This window comes from Scyliorhinus torazame, chromosome 9 (assembly GCF_047496885.1).
Source record: "Scyliorhinus torazame isolate Kashiwa2021f chromosome 9, sScyTor2.1, whole genome shotgun sequence".
Taxonomy (NCBI): domain Eukaryota; kingdom Metazoa; phylum Chordata; class Chondrichthyes; order Carcharhiniformes; family Scyliorhinidae; genus Scyliorhinus; species Scyliorhinus torazame.
The window spans coordinates 116,839,060-116,860,405 of NC_092715.1; the positions used below are offsets into that span (position 1 = coordinate 116,839,060).

Here is a 21,346-nt window from a genome sequence, read left to right on the forward strand (position 1 = left end):
CTTAAGTGGGAAGAGGAGCTCGGAGGTGAGATAGAGGAGGGCTTATGGGCGGAGGCGTTGAGCAGGGTAAACGCGACCGCAACATGCGCCAGGCTCAGCCTGATTCAATTTAAGGTCGTCCACCAGGCCCACATGACAGTGGCCCAGATGAGTAAATTCTTCGGATTGGACAGGTGCGCCAGATGTTCGGGAGGACCTGCGAACCATGTCCGCATGTTTTGGGCATGTCCAAAACTCAGGGGGTACTGGCAGGGGTTCGCGGATGTTATGTCCCGGGTACTGAAAACAGGGATGGTGATGAGTCAGAGGTGACAATTTTTGGAGTTTCGGTGGACACGAGAGTCCAGGAGGAGAGAGAGGCTGACGTTTTGGCCTTTGCTTCCCTGGCAGCCCGGCGACAAATTCTGCTGGTATGGAGGGACTCAAAACCTTCGAAGTCGGAGGCCTGGCTATCAGAGGTGTCAAGCTTTCTCGGTCTGGAGAAGATTAAGTTTGCTTTGAGAGGGTCACTGTATGGGTTTGCCCGGAGGTGGCAACCATTTATCGACTTCTTTGCGGAAAATTAATCGTCAGTAGATGGAGGGGGGCGGTGGTAGACGGGGGGGGGGGGGTTAGGGTAACGTAGGTTAGGGGGGTAGTTAGGCTGGTCCTTGTGGGAGGGGAGCTGGGTTTCTTGCACTATAACAATTGTTTTTTGCACATTGTTTTATATTATTGTTGTTTATTGTGCCAAAATGTGTGAATAAAATTATTTATCAAAAAAGAAATTCCTCAAATACCCATTCACCCATCACCTCGTCATCTGCTAATAACCCCACATCTAGCCTTCAATGCGGGAGCTGTGCCCCCCCCCCCCCCCCCCCCCCCCCAACCAGTCCACTCGCAAATCCACCCAGTGCGGCCTGTGATCTGTGACTAGGATCACCAAATATCCCGAGTCGACAACCCCAGCTAGCAACGTCTTTCTTGTCCACCACAAAGAAATCAATCCAGGAATACACCTGGCGCACATGGGGAAAAGTACAAAAACTCCTTCACTCTTGGCCTCCCTAACTCTACGGGTCCACCCCCCCCCCCGTGTGCTCCATAAACCCCTTCAACTCCTTTGCCACCGCCAATTGCTTCCCGATCTCGGACTCGACCGGTCCAAACCTGGCTCAATGACCGTGTTCAAATCCCCCCTTATAATCAACTGTTGCGAGTCCAGATCCGGGATCTTCCCCGGCACCTGCCTCAAACTCCACATCATCCCAGTTTGAGGCATAAACATATACCAAAACAACCGGCATTTCCTACAACTTCCCACTCACTATTATGAACCTCCTTCCCCCCCCCCCCCCCCCCCCCGGCATCTGCCACAATATACCCCACCTCGAATGCCACCTGCTTGTTTACCAGCACCGCTAACCCTTGTCTTCATCCAACCCCGAGTGAAAGACCTGCCCTACCCATCCTTTCCCCAGCCTAATCTGATACCCGATCTTTAGATGCGTCTCTTGTAAAAAAGGCCACGTCCGCCTTCAAACTTCGAACACACGCGACCGTTTGACCGGCCCATTAAGCCCTCTCACATTCCATGTGATTAGCCTGATTGGGGTGCACCCCACCCCCTCCACTGCCGATCAACCATATCCCTTTATAGGCCAGCCCCCGGCCCATGACACGCGACCCTCCAGACCCACCCTTGAATGCCTACCGTCATTACTCCTTTTCTTGCTACACCACAACAGCTGCACCTTTGTCAACAGTCCCATCATCCGCCATCATAATTTTTACTGCTGGTGGGAGCAGAAAATTTCACCACTAGTTTCTGTTACTCCACTGGCTTCCAGTTGAGTTTGAGTTCTTGGTACTGCAAAAAAAACCTTGATTAATGTAGCATAAATTGATTTTCAGAAAAGTTAATTCCAGAAGTTGATATTCATGCTTTACCTTGTCTTCTGCATTTTATTTTTTAAAATTCTGTTATTTCAAAATTTGTTGCCCCAGTGATTTTCATTTGCAGTAATTTTGTATTAGTGCACCAAACAGGAAGTACTACATGCTGTGTGAATGACTGGTCTTGCTGACAAAAGTATATATTTTTTATAAACTGGAAACATATGTACATGCCAAGAACTGTACCTCACTAGCTTCAGTCTTTTTTAATTAATTAATTGTTATGAGAACCTGCACAAGCTCCAAGTCCAGGTCACATTACAGGTCTCTGACAAAAATAATGTTAAAAGTTTTTCAAATATGGAATAAAATATTTCTAAATAAGTTTAATAATTTTCTTCCATTTTGACTATTTCATTTTAATAACTTTAAGTTGCTAGTCTTCCTTCCAGTTGTAAATTCACATTTCGTGAACAAAGAGGGTGGCTGAAAGATTTTCAAAGAATATTTTGAACATTTGTATTGGTTACCCTCTTTGATTTGCACATTTTTCTTGTTACATCTTTTCAATCCTATACCATAAATAAGGACTAGTTAAACTTCTACTTCCGCTACATTTCTCTTCCTTCATGACACTTCTTAAACCTACCTCTTTGATCAAGCTTTTTTAGTGGCTTGTCTGAATATCTTTGTTTGTAGCTTAGTGTCACATTTTGTTTGATAATCCTCTGCAAAGATTTTTAGGATGTTTTACTATTTCCAAGGTGCTATATAAATTCAACTTTGTGTCACTGTTATTATACATGTAAATTATAACAGTAACAGGCTATTTGGTGTCTAACTTCCACTTGTACTCCAATTGTCGATGTTAATGAGGCGTGAATATTCCAAGAGGGTGGGTAAAGGATTAGGGGAATGATGGATCTCTGTGTCTATTCGGAACCCTGGATATCCGTTATCCCTTCTCAGTTCCCAAATAACAGAGGTCAAGTCTGTGCTTTTTGGCAAAGTCGACTTGTACTTTATTTGTCAGCTGTGCCACTAGAAAACTTCTTTTCAATACAACACTTAGGAAGTTCCGACTAACCCTTTAGCAAGCTTGAGTCAGATTGATTGTCTTTAGCGAATACAGTGGTTGAGTTTTCATTCAATTACAGATCGTGGTAATTCTTCAAATCATAATACACAGGATAACATAACTAAATGATTTAAACAAAAGAAAGATGGCAATTAGCAAAAGCAAGCAGCAAAGAAATAGATTTCAGAGATTTAGATAGGGTGATTCCGGAATGAGTTTTTCCATCCCGGTAAGTGATTCTTAAGGGGATTATTATCTTAAGGTTTGGCCTTCTTTTTACTTCTGATTGGCTTTAACTAATTTATAATTCACTCAATTCAGCCTAACTGTCTGTCTATAAATTTAAGAGATACATGTATTTAAATATATTGGTGCCAATTTCCCATTCCATCTCTTGCCAATTTAATTAGAAAAACACAGTTTTTGTTAAGAAATTATCATCCCTAGACGGGCTGTTTCTATAGAAACGGAACTACTTGTACTGGACAGCCGCCCAGTTTTTACCATACAATGGGGCCTTTTAGCTAGTTGACGTCACTGGCCTTGCAGTCTCAAACAACTTGCAAAATGTGAAACCTAAAAATTAAAGAGTATTATCTGGATTAACCCTTAGTGGATTCCCAGCTATTGTTGCACTGAAGTAATGCTTAATATGATTATAGTTAATTATTCTTAATGTGTTCTCAATTAAACCTCTACCATCTTCCCTTACTCTCATGGTTATAGCTGATTAGAAAAGTCAATTTCTATCAGGGAGGAAAAGGTCGAGCAGGTTGTGGTGAAATAGAAGGTAGAGCAGAGATGGAAGGAGGGAAGTGTAAGAAGGCAAAGAAAAGTTTGCCTGCAAGAATATTAGGGTTTGGACATAATGGGCTGGATTCTCTGCCGTCGGGATGCTCCGTTTTGCCGGCAGCCCAGGGGTTTCCCAACGACGTCGGGCTGCGCCACAATGGGAAACCCCATTGACCAGCCGGCGAAATGGACGCTGTACCTGGAAACAAAGATAGAGTCCATATTCTCAACTTGCGCCCAGGATGCAGCAAACCAGCTGCAGGACACCGCCAAACAGACGAGATAACGGTACTACACCACCTACATGCACACCAAGAACAGGCAGCTTGAGAAACTCGGCATCACCATCAGCAGCAACTCGGCCTCCCCCGGTACCACAGTAGAAAACAATACAGGGAAATCTGTTGTCAACTTATCGGACTACACCCTTCAACCAGACAAAATCAAAGTCCTCAGCAGAGGGCTTAATTTCTGCACCACCACCAAAATGGATCCCATCATCCTTGCGGCAGACACGGAGGAGCTCATCAGGCGAATGAGGCTCCAGGAGTTCTTCCACAGACCTCAAGGGGTCAACAGTGAACCTAATGAGACAACCAATGAACCGGAACAGCAGACCGAGAGATCTGCGGTGCAGCAACCAAAGAGGAAAGAGTCGATTCCGACCCCTCCAGAAGGCCACTGCCCTGGACTTGATATGTATGCTCAAGCCGTTAGGAGTCGCATCAATGCCAGATTCATCAGTCACATTCACAAGACAGCCCCGAACGTCACCCAAGCATAACGAAGACAGCCCCGAACGTCACCCAAGCACAACGCAAAGCCATCCACGCTCTTGAGACCAACCACAACATTGTTATCAAACCAGCAGACAAAGGAGGGACCACCATCATACTGAACAGAACGGACTACTGCAAAGAAATGTACCGACCACTCAACAACTAGAAACACTACAGACAGTTACCCGCAGGTCTGACCAAAGAACACACCCGCCAACTCAACAGACTGATCAAGACCTTGGATCCAGACCTTAAGAGCACCCTACGTGCTCTCATCCCACGTCCTCCCCGCGTTGGAGATCTCTACTGCCTCCCGAAAATACACAAGGCCAGCACACCAGGCCGTCCTATCATATCAGGCAATGGGACCCTGTATGAGAACCTCTCTGACTACATTGAGGGCATCTTGAAATCCATCGTACAAGGAACTCCCAGCTTCTATCGCGACACAACGGACTTCCAACAGAAACTCAGCACCCATGGATCAGTTAGAACATAGAACGATACAGCGAATCAGGAACATTCCTCATCACATGGATGTCTCGGCACTATACACCAGCATCCCCCATGATGATAGCATTGCTGCAACAGCATCAGTACGCAACACCAACAACTGCCAATCTCCAAACGCAATTTTACAACTCATCCACTTCATCCTGGATCACAACGTTTTCACCTTCGACAACAAGTTCTTCATCCGAACACACGGAACAGCCATGGAGACCAAATGCGCACCTCAATACCCCAACATCTTCATGCACAAGTTCGAACAAGACCTCCTCCCTGCACAGTACCTTCAACCAAAGCTATACACCAGATATATCAATGACATTTTTTTTCCTTTGGACCCACAGCGAAGAATCACTGAAACGACTATACAATGACATCAATAAGTTCCATCCCACCATCAGACTTACCATGGACTACTCTCCAGAATCAGTTGCATTCTTGGACACATGCATCCCAATCAAGGAAGGTCACCTCAGCACTTTGCTTTACCGCAAGCCCACGGATAACCTCACGATGCTCCACTTCTCCAGCTTCCACCCTAAACACATTAAAGAAGTCATCCACTATGGACAAGCCCTCCGTATACACAAGATCTGCTCAGACGAGGAGGAACATAACAGACATCTACAGATGCCGAAAGCGCTCGACTCGTCGATCAACAGTTCCAACGCGCCACAGCAAAAAAACGCACCGACCTCCTCAGAAGACAAACACAGGACACGACTGACAGAGTACCCTTCGTCGACCAGTACTTCCCCGGAGCGGAGAAACTACGACATCATCTTCGCAGCCTTCAATATGTCATTGATGAAGACGAACATCTTGCCAAGGCCATCCCCACACCCCCACTACTTGCCTTCAAACAACCACGCAACCTCAAACAGATCATTGTTTGCAGCAAACTACCCAGCCTTCAGGAGAACAGCGATGACGACACCCGTCATAACCCTGCCATGACAACCTCTGCAGGATGTGCAGATCATCGACATGGGTACCACCATTATATGTGAGAACACTACCCACCAGGTACGTGGTACATACTCATGCGATTCGGCCAGCGTTGTCTACCTCATACACTGCAGGAAAGGATGTCCCAAGGCGTGGTACATTGGCGAAACCATGCAGATGCTGCGACAACGGATGAACGGGCATCAACCGACAATCGCCAGGCAGGAATGTTCCCTTCCAGTTGGGGAACACTTCAGCAATCAAGGGCATTCAGCCTCTGATCTTCGGGTAAGCGTTCTCCAAGACAGCCTTCAAGACGCACGACAACGCAGAATCGCCGAGCAGAAACTTATAGCCAAGTTCCGCACACATGACTATAGCCTGAACCGGGACCTTGGATTCATGTTTGATTACATTCACCCCCCACCATCTGGCCTGGGCTTGCGAAATCCTACCAACTGTCCTGGCTTAGTCAGAATGATGTGTTATGGGCCAGGGTTTAGATAACTCTAAAGTGTATCATGGAGTTCACCTGACCCACAACTTTTAATAGAACGTGGTATGGGGAGCACACGGCCCACTGTACAGGTGTCGTACAACAGAAATGGAAAAGTATTTTTTTGAGCAAAACAAATGTTTATTCTATGAACTCAAGTTAACCTTTTTAAAACATACAGTGAACATCTCAGCAACCATTAATTCAAATACAAAACCCAAAGAATACAACACTAAGTAATTCTTACTTTCCTTTTAACATCCAGAAGACTTAAAACAAAACCGTTCAACAGAAGCACATCAGGTTAAAGTCACTACTGAGAGCAGTTATTAGTTTTAAATCACCAGGATCGATTCACAGTCTTTAGGTTACAGAGAGAGACTCTAATACACCTTCTGGCTGTGACTGCAGCTATCCAGCTCCGAAAATGAAACTAAAACACACCCCGCAGCAAGCAGCCTAAAATGAAAGTAAAAAGCTGACAGACAGCCCAGCTTCACCCACACTTTGACTTCACTGCCGTAATAAACACCCATTTCTTAAAGGTACTCTCACTACAGATATTTATATACACACCCATTTATAAACACCCATTTCTTAAAGGTACTCTCACATGACAGATGTATGACATGGAAAGAAACTTGCAAGTGATGATGTTCAGTCGTATATGTTGCAGGTTGGGAGGGTGTTTGTATGGTGCACATTGCTGCCACTAAGTGTCGGTGGTGGAGGGAGTGAATTTTTGAAGTGATGGGATGCCTTTCAAGCTTGCTTTCTCCTGGATGGTGTCAAGATTCTTAAATGTTGTTGGCTTGCAGTCATCCAGGCAAGTAACAAAATCTTAATTGTAATGGCACAGAAGAAGGCCACTTGGCCCTTCATGTCCGTACTGGTGTTCCATCACTTTCTTGGCTTGTAGATAGTGGGTGGGTATCGGGAGTCAGGAGATTAGTTACTTGTAAAATTCCCAGCCTCTGACATGTTCTTGTAACCACAGTATTTCATAGAATCATGGAATGGTTGCAGCACAGAACACAGCCTTCCAACCCGTTGGATCCGTGCAATTCTTTGTAAGAGCAACTCAGATATACAACTCAGATATACAACTCAGTCTACCTCATATTCTGCAGGAAAGGATGTCCCGAAGCGTGGTACATTGGCGAGACCATGCAGATGCTGCGACAACGAATGAACGGACATCGTGCGACAATCACCAGGCAAGAATGTTCCCTTCCAGTCGGGGAACACTTCAGCAGTCAAGGGCATTCAGCCTCTGATCTCCGGGTAAGCGTTCTCCAAGGTGGCCATCAGGACGCGCGACATCGCAGAATCGCCGAGCAGCTTATAGCCAAGTTCCGCACACGAGTGCGGCCTCAACCGGGACCTGGGATTCATGTCGCATTACATTCATCCCCCACCATCTGGCCTGCGAAATCCTACCAACTGTCCTGGCTTGACACAATTCACACCTCTTTAACCTGGGGTTACCCCATCTCTGGATCTGTAAAGATTTAATCACCTGCTAATGCTCGCATGCCAAGCATTGTCTGGCAGCTTTGAATATGTCTATCTATGTGTTTCTGGAACATACCTCTTCATTCACCTGAGGAAGGAGCAGCACTCCGAAAACTAGTGATATCGAAACAAACCTGTTGGCCTTTGACCTGGTGTTGTAAAACTTCTTACAGATATACACACTCCTTGCATTTTTCTTGTAGCCGTGCAAATATTTCTCATCAGGTAATTATCCGATTCCGTTTGAAAGCCATGATTGAATCTGCCGCCACACTCTAAGAAAGGGATTCCAGCTTCTAATCATGTACTGTGTAAAAATCTTTTTGCTACATGGCGCTAATGGTTCTTCTGCCAATCCCGTGAAATAAGTGTTGCCTGGTTTTTGACCCTTCAGCCAATGGGAACAGATCCTCTCCATCAACTCTGTCAGGTAGTTCAATCAAATTTCCTCTCGATCTTCTCTAAGGAGAACAGCCCCAGCTTTGTCAATCCATCCATAAGTCTCTCATCTGTGAAATAATTTTTATAAATCTTCTCTACATCCTTTCCAATGCCTTCACATGTGCTAGCCAGAAATGCACACCATACTCCATTTGAAATTGAATCAATATTTTATAAAATTTGCCTGCAAGCGTATCAGGGTTTGGACACAATAGGCTGGATTCTCCCAAAATAAGAGTATGTCTCCATGCCGGTGTAAAAATGTGGGATTTTACTCCTGAAATTCCTAGAAAAAGGTTGAACGAATTCAATGCCCTGCAGGGGGCTAGCAAGGAACCAGAGTTAATCTCGCAGCTTTAGCTGTGGATACGGGCCCTCGTACTTCCGGTTCGGAGTCCACTCATGTGCACGCCGACGACCTCCAGCGGCCGCGTCGTGCACCATGGCGGACTCGGGACGGCGGAGCCAGACAAAACAAAAACCCTATCGGACGCGTGCATGAGCCTCAAACCCCGCACAGTACTCCCTGACTGCCTGTAAGGCCCTGCCTGGTCTCCGATTCACCCGTCACTGACCAGGGCGACCACGGACTGAGTCCGCAGCCGCCCCACCAGCATCCCGACCGGCAATAGGTGGTTAGTTCCATGCTGTCGGGAACTCGGCCGGTCGGGAGCGGAGGTTTGCTCCGGGCTTCTGGCAATGGGCCCCCGGCTGCGGGCGTACTCCGCGGTCACACCAGTTTTTGGGGCCCGGAGAAACGCCGGACCGGCGACGGATCCGATTACTGTGTGGAAGTGGATTCTCTGGCCCCGTGCCGGCCGCGCATTCAGCACGGGGCTGCAGAGAATCCAGCCCAATGTCTGGAGCTGAGAAGAAGTATAGTAAGGCTGAAGGGTAGGGGAAGTAAATGTATTTTATAAAGTTCACCATAACTTATTGCTTTTGTACCATATGCCTCTATTGATAAAGGCCAGGATCCTATACGCCTAATTAACCATTGTATCAACCTGCCGTGCCACCTTCAATGTTTTATGCATATATATCCCTTGCATGACACTGAACACATTCCTCCATCCATCCCAGTTCAACGCCTCTCTCTCTCTCCCATCATGTCTGTGCCGACCATCAAGCACCTATCGTGATGGATGTGAAAAATTTTCATATTTTTAAATTTTGTAGAACCACTGAAAATACAGCACAAAAGGGGCCCTTTGGCCCATCGAGTCTGCACTGACACATGAAAAACACCAGACCCACCTACCTATTCTCATTTGCCGGCACTTGGTCCATCGCCTTGAATGTTATGACGTGCCAAATGCTCATCCAAGTACTTTTAAAAGGATATGAGGCAACCCGCCTCTATCACCCCCCCAGGCAGTGCATTCCAAACTCTCACCACCCTCTGGGTAAAAATGGTTTTCCTCACATCCTCACTAAACCTCCTGCTCCTCACCTTGAACTTGTGTCCCTCATGACTGACGCTCAGTTTTCTCTGCTCCAACGAAAACAACATAAGCCTATCCAACCTCTCTTCATAACTTAAATGTTCCATCCAGGCAGCATCCTGGTGAATCTTCTCTTCACCCGCTCCAGTGCAATCACATCCTTCCTATAATGTGGCGACCAGAATTGCACACGGTACTCCAGTTGTGGCCTCACCAAAGTTTTATACAACTTCAACAAAATATCCCTGCTTTTGTAATCTATGCCTCGAATGATAAAGTGTCCCACATGCCTTTTTCACCACCCTATTAACATGCCCTCCCGCTTTCAGAGATCTATGGACAAAGACGCCAAGGCCCCTTTGTTCCTCAGAACTTCCCAGTGTCATGCCATTCATTGAATATTTTCTTGTCAAATTTCCCTTTCCAAAGTGTATCACCTCACATTTTCAGGTTTAAATTCCATCTGCCAGTTATCTGCCCATTTGACCATCCCATCGATGTTGTCCTGTAACCCACGATACTCAAACCTCACTGTTAACCACTTGGCCAATCTTTGCGTCATCCACTAGACACTGATTTCCAGTCACTAAAGTAGCCGTCTGTCATCACCCTTTGTCTTCTGCAACTAAGCCAATTTTGAATCCACCTTATTCAAATTATCCTGCATCCCATGTGCATTTGCCTTCTTTATAAGACTGCCATGTGGGACCTTGTCAAAGACTTTTCTGGAATCCATGAAGACCACAACAACTGCACTACCCTCATCTACACACCTGGTCAGATGCTCAAGAAATTCAATCAAATTTGTTAGGCATGACCTCCCTCTGGCAAAGCCATGCTGACTATCCCTGATCAAACCTTGCCGTTCCAAGTTGAGATAGATTCTCTCCTTCAGAAATGTCTCCAATAGTTTCCCTACCACTGACGTGAGACTTATTGGTCTGTGGTTCCCTGTCTTACTTCTACAACCTTTCTTAAATAGTGGAGCACATTAACTGTACCTCCCCGTGGCTAGAGAGGAATTAGAAATTTGGGTCAGAGCCCCTGCAATCTCTTCCCTCAGTAGCATGGGACACAATTCATCCGGACCTGGATATTTGTCCACTTTGAAGCCTTCCAACACTTCCAATACCCCGCCACTCCCTATTTCAATTTTGTCCAGGATCTCACTGTCTCTCTCCCTGAGTTCCATACTTACATCCTCATCCTCTTGGGTGAGGACAGATGTGAAGTATTCTGCACCCTACCAATGTCCTCTGGCTCCGAATGAATTTTGTCCCATGCGACAGATTTCCCCCTTGATTCCTAATGAGCACTACTCTTTCCCTGGTTATCCTCTTCCCATTGATACTTACAGAATATCTTGGGATTTTTCCTACCTTTTCCAGCCAGAGATTTTTCATACCCCTCTCTGCTCTTCTAATTGCTTTCTTAAACGCCATCCTGCACTTTCTGTACTCCACCAATGCCTCCAAGCTGATTTGCTTCTCTTGTACTTGTAAAAATACTCTCTTTTCCTTAGCATCCTGAATATCTCTGATCATCCGTGGTTCTCTGGGCATGTTACTCCTTCCTATCACCCTAGAGGGAACATGTTGGGTCCGTACTCTCCCTATTTCCTTTTTGAATGCTGCTTTTCTGTAGATTTCCTCACAAGTATCCCTTTCCAGTACGGTGGCCAGATCCTGCCTTATTTTACTAAAATCTGCTCTCCCACAATCCAAAACTTTTTTTTGTAACTTGTCTATTTCTTTGTCCAGCTTAAATTGTACCATGTTGTGATCGCTATCATTAAAATGCTCTCCTACTATCACTTCAACCACTTGAACAAAGATGAAATTCCCCAGAATTAGGTCCAGCACTGCACATCCCTTGTTAGAACCTCTACATATTGACCTAAAATGTCTATATTTGGTATTGTTTGCTGTGAATACAATGGGAGAGACATTGATTTTTGCAGGGGCAATATAGCCTTTTGTAACAAGGTTCAGGAATGTGGTGTGCTTTTGGATTTCAGGAGGGACAGGCTTGTCAGTTGCTTCCGGAACACCAAGCTGGACAGACATGGTTCAGTTTGCTCTCAGAGACTTTGTACCAATATAAGCAAGTAAAACCTGGTTGTCAGCCTTATTCACGAGTGGTATTTTGAGTTGGCTTAATTGAAATGTAGAGGCAGGTTTCAGGAAACAAGTTAAGATGATGTAACTGATAACTGTAAAGCTATTTATTTGTTGCTAATGTGCTTAATTCTGTGTTTAAATTAAAGTTTTATTTTACCATAAAAGCTGTCTGCTGGCCAGTGTTATCACTCCTGTGGTGCAGTGGCATTCCCTCACAGTTTTACCAAATCCAAATTATGGGTTCCAGTCTGGGACCTTAACGAAAGGTTGGGGTTCTGGTCCGGACCCATAACACCAATCCCATTTTCTACGACTTGGTTCATAGCTTTGTATGCTATGGCATTTTAAATGCTTACCTAAATGCTTCTTAAATGTTGCGAGAGTTTCCTGCCTCCCACCTTTTCAGGCAGTGAATTTCAGATTCCCATCAGCCTCTGGGTGAAACGTTTTTTTCTTCAATCCCCTCTAAATTTCCTGCCCTTTTCCTTGCATCTATGCTCCTTGGTATTGACCCCTCTACTAAGGGGAAAACTCTTTCCTGTCTATGTCCCTCATCATTTTCTACACCTCGGTCATGTCCCCCCATCAGCTTTCTCTGCTCTAAGGAAAAGAATCCCAGCCTAACCAGCCTCTCTTCATTGTTGAAAGGCTCCAGGCCAGGCATTATCCTGGTGAATCTCCCCTGCACCCTTTCTAGTGCAATCATATCCTTCCTATAGTGTGGCGGTCATAACTGCACACAGTACAGTTGCTTAAAAAGCATTTCATACAGTGTTAGAAAAGCAAAGATAGTTTTAAGATATTTATATTTGTATTTATAAACATTAGAAATAAAATATAGTTCTAAGTGTATATAAAAGAAAATTATTGCAGAAGCTGGAATCTGAAACAAAAACAGAAAATACTGGACAATCTCAGCAGGTCTGATAGCATCTGATGTGGCCTAAGAGCTGTCAATCGTAGCTAGATGTTTATTAGTCAAATATATATTACTAGATAAACTGTAAATCCTTACATTCATACCTAATTCTATTTTAGATTGTTCAGCGCATAAAAATCTTTTTATACCTCTCTCTGCTCTGTGTGTAGTTCAATTTGCTACTGAAGAAGCAGTATTCAAATTCTAATTGAGAAGTTCTTAATTCTTTTAAATTCTGGACCTGGCTGTTTAAAGTGCTGCATGTGAGGTAATCTACAATAGATTATATTGTGTTTAAGGTCTACCATCATGTAGCTCATACATCTAGTTGTATGAGTTTGCCAGCGTCGATCTATTCCCAATCAGTGCTCTCTGAATGGAGGAAAAATATCATTTTTTAAAAAAATGTAGAACAAAATTCTGATGATCATATTATTTTTCTCTATACAATAGGAAGCATTTTCAAGAAAAATTACTCGTGCTACATTTGCAATGCTCTTTATTTGCATTGGGTTGCAGAATATAATTGACAACTTAAGGATTACTTTGTCTTCGTAATGAAACAATTTTAAAAGTAAAATCAAATTACATGCACTAGCTATTTTTTTGATATGAGAGCACTTAACTGTCTTTGATGTGGCCTAAGAGCTGTCAATCGTAGCTAGATGTTTATTAGTCAAATATATATTATGACAAGTATTTCTTAATCCCAAACTAGTTGTTTTTTTAAGGTATGGCCATTGAAGCGTCATTTAATTTGTGCCGTGTGATATTGAAGTGAAATTCTAAAGCTTTCCATTTATTTTCTTTCCAGGCTTTGTGAACTGGGCCAGTTCGAAATCACAACAGGGGGTTGGGTCATGACTGATGAGGCTAATACGCATATTTTTGCAATGATTGACCAGTTACTTGAAGGACATCAGTGGCTTGAGAGGAATTTAGGTAAGACTTTTCACAGATGTTTCTTGCATCTTTCCTGCTTTTTATAAATTGGTCATTGGTCTGTGTTTCTGTAGGTATGATCCATGTCTGACCTGCACTTCTGAAGCAGCAATCAATTCACAATCTTTTTAGCTGTAAAATGATCATCTTAATTTGTGTGCTAGAAGATCTTTTATTTTTTTATAATTAGAAATGTTGCTATTGTTGCATAATATATTTTAAGGTATAAAAGTACCTAATTTATAATTGAGAATGAGCTGGAAGAACTTGAAAGTCTGCAGCAACCCTCTTTCCCTTGCCCACTGACATTTCCTGTACCCAAGCTCTAAACACACCTTTCTCTATTTTCTCTGCTACCTCCCTCAAGCCCTCTTAGAACAAATCTTGTCTATGAGACCTCTTCTTGTGCTCTTGATCCCATTCTACTAAACTGCTGACCTCCTTGGCCTCATGCTTACATTGTAAATGGTTTCTTCTCCTCGAGCACTGTCTTGCTGCCATCACCCTCCTCCTCAAGAAAACCCACACCCCAGACACCTTTGTCCTTGAAATCCTGGAAATTTGCGACACGTGGTCCCCAAGATGCATGAAATTACCTGAAGTTCCCACATAACGCAGGAATTGCAAGCAATAGATCCCAGCTGCCCATCCAAGATTTTTTTCCCTCTTTTAAAATCCACGTAACTAGATGCCACAGTTAACGAATGCCACTAGACCTGTTCTACACTTGTATTATAAATTTGTTTATTGTGATAATTAGCCTGATTTAATTTTTTGATTTCCCAACCCTTAGTATAAATGAATGCCCAAGTTTAACGAGCGAAAAATATAAATACATATCCACCAATCACTTGATTTCCTGTGATGTCACACTTCGATTTTTCTCTTCTTTTTTGAACTAGTTTAGTCTATTCTCGGCCATCGCACTTTGTATTGCTCCACCAATCTCGTTCACCTCTCTCTTTTCCTGGTGGTCTCAGGCTTGCTCTAACACAGTTCTTTGTCCCCCCCCGTCAGCCTTCCCCAGCTTTCACTGCTGGCCCTGCCCTGCCTCCCGATCCTTAGCTCCCTGCTGATCTCACTCAGTTCTCCACCTCGCTTGTATCTAGAACTTTCTGATTCATTTCAAGAGGAAATGGGCACATTAAGAAGGGAGCCCATTCTCCTGTAACAGTATTGCAACAGGAGGGTCAGTTTTCTGGATGAAATGATCTGAAATGCCTTCATCAGGATACAAGCCTTCCTTGTGATCTTGAGCGACACATCCATGTTTATATGCTTATATGCAGTGTAAATAGCTATGCATAAGAGCTACTAGTCAAAAAGTAAACACTTATTGTGCGTTCTACAGAATAATTTGCAGAGTAAGCTAATGGCCAATTGATAAGGTGTCCAATAAAGTAGAACAGTTTCACTCTGTTAACTTCTGGTTGTTCAGTACTAAACTGACAACTTGGATACAACAAACATTTGGAAAGAGGAAACTGAGACTGTATTAATCTGTATCAGAGAGAGCTGGCTGATATGGATACCGGGTGCCAAAACCAATAGAGAAACACTAGTATGGCTAGAAATATGAGACGTGGCTTTCATAGGATGATTGAATCATACTTTGGTGGTAGTTTGAAGTGGTAATTGAAAACAATGATCGGGATTTTTTGGCCTTTCCCACTGACGGGATCTTCCAATCCCGCTGAAGTCGACCCTGCCACTGGTTACCCAGCCACGGTACAGGTGAGCCGTGCAAATTGCTATCGACTTCGTTGGGACCAGAAGATCCCACCAGTGGCCAATGGTGAGCTGCCTCCACCGTGGGAAAACATGCTGTGCGGGCAGTTGCAAAGTTCCGGCCAATGTTTTCAGTGCACTGAGTATTTAATTGGAGGAAATTCCAGCTCATCCAGTAGTGGATGTCGAATAAGCCTTTTGATAATTTTACAACAGTGGAGGATCACATTACAACTTAGGCTTGGTAGTCATTTTAAGAAATGTTTCAGTTCATTTATAGTGATACCCCACTTTAAGAGAATAGTCCATTAATCCTTACTATGCTATATATAAAAGGTAGTTCTCTACATGTTTTAAATGTTATTCATTCCCAGATCTAAGCATGTGTTTACAAACTTTGAAATTAAAACAAATCTACTTAACCAACACTCTACTTTGTATAACTGAGCTGTGAAATTTGTTTCTGAAAGAACATTGAAATATATTTTTGTCCTTCTGTCAATTCCCTCCCCCTTGGAATGCCAGTTTAATAACTTATATAATGTATTTTTGTTCACTATGACAGGAATAAAACCTAGGTCAGGGTGGGCTATTGATCCATTTGGGCACACATCAACAATGGCATACCTGTTAAAACAAACTGGTATTTCAAATATGCTCATTCAAAGAGTACACTATTCTGTGAAGAAATACTTGGCCAAACAAAGGAACTTGGAATTCTTTTGGCGACAGAATTGGGGTATGTGAGTTTGGTATATTGTATTCGCTACAGTTCTTAAATTTATAATGCAATAAGTATTAAGTACAATTTTAAACCTGCCAATACCAATGTTAATTTAAACACCAGTTAAAAAGTATCTTGCACAGTTGCACACCAGCAAATGGCCACCTTCAGTGTAGTAAATCTTCTATTATTTTCATGCTTTCTATGACATCATTATCTATGTAGGTTAGAGGGCTAAATGTAAATAAATGCAAATAAACTTGCGTATCGCTGAAAAAGAGACATGTTGTTGAAGCGTTTTGTCTTGCACACATCAGGATAGATGCAAGAATGCCAAATTTCAAACTCATGCAGTATAAATTGATGTTCCCTTTGAAATTTGCCATGTTGATGGTGCTGGAGGAGGGACTGAGGTGTGAGGTGCTGCAGAGGTTGAAGGCCTCAACCTTGTGTGCAAGGCTGGAGTTGATGCAATTGAAGGTGGTGTACAGGGCACATTTGACTAAGTCAAGGATAAGCTGGCTGTTTAGGGGGTAGAGGTTACTTATGAATGGTATGGGAGAGGCCCAGCTAATCAAGTGCACATGTTCTGGTCCTGTCTGAAGTTGGAGAAATTTTGGAAGTCGTTTTTTAGCACCAGTTCGGTGAGCCTGCGTGTGGATTTGGAGCTGCGTCCCCTGGGGGCCACATTCGAAGTGTCGGACCTGCCCATGTTACAGATGGGAGCGGGTCAGATGTTTTAGCCTTTGACTTATTGATCGCTCGCAGGCGGATTCTGTTGGGGTGAAGGTCAGCTCCTCCACCCTGTGCCTCAGCATGGCTGGGGAAAAGGTGTAATTTGCCCTAAGGGGAGCAAATGAGGGACTCCACAGGTGATGGGGTTTGTTTATTTGCATTTTGGAGAGCTAGTTACTGTCGACTGTTAGTGGGGAGGGTGGGGGTTGGTTCAGGGTTTATTGTATTTGGGGTGAAATGTTTTTGTTTTGTTTTGTAGAACATTAAAATGCTAAAAATGTGAATAAAAATACTTCTTTTTAAAATAAATTTTGGCATGCTTGCATCTGTGTTGTTAAGTGCAAAACATTGTATACCTCAATTAGGTTACCCCCTCAGCCTCATCTGTTCTAAGGAAAACAACCCTAGTCTAGCTCATCTTTCCTCAGAGCTGCTTTTTTAAAGCTCTGGCAACATTCTTGTAAGTCTCCCCCGTATTCTCTCCAGAGCAATTATGTCCTTTCTGTAATGTGACCAGAACGGTACACAAAATTCCAGCTGTGGCTGAACCAACTTTTCATAGAGTTCCAGCATTATATTCCTGCTTTCTATTAAATACTTTATCCAGTAAAGGAAATCATTCCATATGTTTACTTTACTACCTTATTTACCTGTGGACATGCACTCCAAGGTCTCTCATTTCCTCAACCACTCTCAATAGCTTCCTGTTTATTGAGTATTCCCTTGCTTTATTTGTTCTCCACAAATGCATTACCTCACACTTTTCCAGATTGAATTCCATTTTCCACTTTTCCGTCCACTCAACCAAACCATTGATAGAATTCTGGAGTCGACAGCTATCCTCTTTACGATCAACTACATGGCCAATTTTTGTGTCATTTGTAAATTTCCCGATCATACCTCCCACATTTAAGTCCAAATTATTAATATATACAACAAACAGAAAAGGCCCCAACACTGATTCCTATGAAATGCCACTGGAATCTGCTTTGCAGTCTCAAAAACATTCTTCGACCATTACCCTTTTTTTCCAATAAGCCAATTTTGGATCCAACTTGCCAACTTTCCCTGTATCCCATGCGGCCTCACTTTTCTGACCAGATGCCATGTAGGAACTTGCAGATGCCTTACTAAAATCCATGTAGACATCATTCGCTGCACCATCATCATCAATCCTCATTGTTACTTCCTCAAGCTAGTAAGACACAATCTTCCCCTTACAAAACCATCCTGCCTACCCCTGATCAATCCATTCCTTTCTAAGTGACGGTTTATCCTGTCTCTCAGAATTGATTCCAGTGATTTGCCCACGATGAAGTCAGACTGACCGGTCTGTAATTTTCTGGCCTTCTCCTGCACTCTTTTTAAATAATGGTACAACTTTCACAGACCTCCAGCCCTCTGGTACCTCATCTGTATCTAGTGAGGATTGGAAAATGATCCACTGAGCATCAACCTGCACATTGATGCTCAGTTTTTTTCCACCAGGGCCACTCAGCTCCTGACCTCATTGCAGCCTTGATCCAAACATGGATGAATGAGCAAAGTCAAGAGGTGAGGTGAGATGTGACTGACCTTGACATCAAGGCATCATTTGACCGAGTGTGGCATCAGGAAAACTTAAGTCAATGGGAATCGAGGGGAAATCTCTCCAAAGGTGGAGTCATACCTATCACAATCGATAATGTTCATGGTAGTTGGAGGTCAATCATCTCAGTGCCGGGACATTGCTGCAGGGATTCCTCAGGGTAGTGTCCTACGTGCAGCCTTCATCATAAGATCAGACCTACCATCATAACATCAGAAGTGGGGATGTTCGCTGATGACTGCACAATATCCAGCACCATTTGTGACTTCTTAGATACTGAAGCACTCTATGTCCAATTGACCTGGACAATATTCTGACTGATAAGTGGCAAGTAATATTCACATCACAAAAGTGATCCTCTCCTACAAGAGACAATTTAACTATCTCCCCATGACATTCAGTGGCACTGTCATCACTATATTCATCTTTATCAATATCCTGGGGGTTTTCATTGACCAGAAACAGAACTGGACCAGCCATATTATTATGGTGTCTAAAAGAACAGGTCAGAGGCTGGGAATTCTGCAAGAAGTAACTCCTCTCTTACTCTCCAAAGCCTGTCCATCATCTACAAAGCTAAAGCCAGAAGCATAATGTAATACTCTTCAATTGCCTTAATGAGTGCAAGCTCACAATTTGGCACCATCAAGAACAAAGCAACCCATATCTACACCACCCCCCCCCCCCCCCCCCCCCCAAACTGCTCACAATTGTGACTTGGAACTATGTTCCTTTACTGTCACTGGGTCAAAATCCTGAAACTTCCACCCGAACAGCTTGTGGGTGTACCTAAACCACACAAATGGCAGCAGGTTTAGGAAGGAGCTCACCACCATCTCAATGGGAATTAGGGATGGGCAATAAATGCTGGTGTGCCCCAGAGTTGCACACACCCTGTGAAAGAAATGCTTCTCTTACAGCCCTACACCATTATCTCTGGAGTAGCCCGAGGATCTATCCTTGGCCACTTCCCCTTCCATGTCTATATGCTGTTCCTTGTAACAATATCTGAAAAATATGTTAAGATTTCATATCATAGAATCATTGAATGATATAACAGGGAAGGAGACGATTTGGCCCATCAAGCTTCTGATGGTTCTTTGAAAGAGCTAAAAATTACAGTTTATCTCTATTACAAAACAGTGCTCCTCTTGTGGCATGGTGCTGAGCTCTACTGAAACTGAGCTATACACCTTTGGCACCTTTCTTGATTGTTCCACTGCCTTTGAACAATTGGGCGGAATTCTCCCACAAAAAGACTAGGGGTGTGTAAATGAAAGGAGACCCTGCTCCCAGGATCTACCCAGCTTGCTACACCTCGTGATAATGCAATCTCGCGAGACGTCGCAGTGTGAAACCCGCCCATTGTGGGTGAGATCACTTTTTGGCAAATCTGCATATTAGATTTCACTCAGATGTGCAGTTCCCTATTGTAGCCAAGGCATCGGGATCTATTCCTTCTCCTTGAAGAACTCAGGCGAGTACCGTTCATGGCTGGTCTCCACAGACGGGGACCAGATTGAAAGGCATTAGTGGGAGTGTTTGGAGGCCCCCAAGTGCTTGCCCTCTGGGCAGGGTGGCACCTTGGCACTGCTAGTGGCACCCTGGCAGTTCCACCTGGGTGCCAGCCTGGTCCTGCAAAGGTGCCCAAGTGGCATTTTCCATGCGGCGATGAATGGGCCGGGGGTGGGGGGTAGGGGGGTAGGGGGGGGGGGGGGTTCACTGCACGGTTGGGGGATCAGAGCTCCTCGGTGCTGAAAACAGGGCTGAGTGAGGCTTCGGGCATGTGTTCCCCTTAGATCAGGCCCTCAGTATAATTTTAGGTTGGAAACCGATGCAAATCCCATCGGCTGTTCCAGCACGATTCCCATCGCAATTCTCCCACGCTTTGATATTTCTTTGGAGCCTGGTATGAAATCTGCCGAGAAAGTGATGTGTGGGACTCAACGATGCCAGCAGGTCCGACCTCACAGAGATCGGGGCGCCCTTGATCTCAAAGTGAGAGTGCAGGCCTGCCCCATCCCCAAGATTCGCTGGTATCAGGCCCCCCCCTCTCAATCATCGGCACCAGCCCAGGTGAGAGACAGCCTGCCATGGGTTTGCCAAATGCTCCCCCTTCTTGGGCTGAGCATATTTAAATGCCCATTTAAAAAAGCTTATCTGGTTCACAGCGAACGATGGCATAAACCAAATTGTGTCCGTTGCCATGTCATCCCGTGCGAATCCCATTTAGGGGCTCCTCCACTATTCTCTCAGAATAGAATGATGTGCGCCAGGTGCAACGCAGGAGAATCATCCCCATTTTCAACTTCCAGTTGTAATGTTCTGCTAAAACCTTATTCGTACCTTTTTCAGCTCCAGGGTCAATTATTCTAATGGTTACTGGATAAATTGGGGAGGCGGCGGCATAGTGGTATTATTGTCTGGATTATTGACGAATAGTCCAGAGACCCAGGGTAATGTTCTGGGAACATGCATTCGAATCCCACCAGGCAGATAGTGAAATTTGAATTCAATTTTAAAAATCTGAAATTAAAGGTCTAATGATGACCATGAAACTACCGTTGATTGTTGTAAAAACTCATCTGGTTCATTGCTGTCCTTCAGGGAAGGAAATCTGCCGTCCTCCCTCGGGCTGGACTACGTGTGATTCCAAACCCACCCAGTGATGTGGTTTGTGGTTGACTCTTAACTGCCCCCACTGAAAT

The 21,346-nt window shown here is 44.1% G+C and overlaps 1 protein-coding gene across 5 annotated transcripts in view; it reads left to right on the forward strand.

Moving 5' to 3' along the window:
* The window catches only part of man2a1 (mannosidase, alpha, class 2A, member 1), a 327,615-nt gene that overhangs the window by 91,437 nt on the left and 214,832 nt on the right, over positions 1-21,346 (forward strand). For 3 of the 5 annotated variants that reach the window (XM_072516408.1, XM_072516407.1, XM_072516409.1), the window contains 2 exons: positions 13,736-13,863; positions 16,157-16,330. In XM_072516408.1, coding sequence (XP_072372509.1) covers positions 13,736-13,863; positions 16,157-16,330 — 302 coding nt within the window. Of the gene's footprint in view, positions 1-8,861; positions 8,974-9,140; positions 9,332-13,735; positions 13,864-16,156; positions 16,331-21,346 lie in introns of those variants that run through there. The other 2 variants (XM_072516410.1, XM_072516411.1) reach the window with 2 other exon arrangements.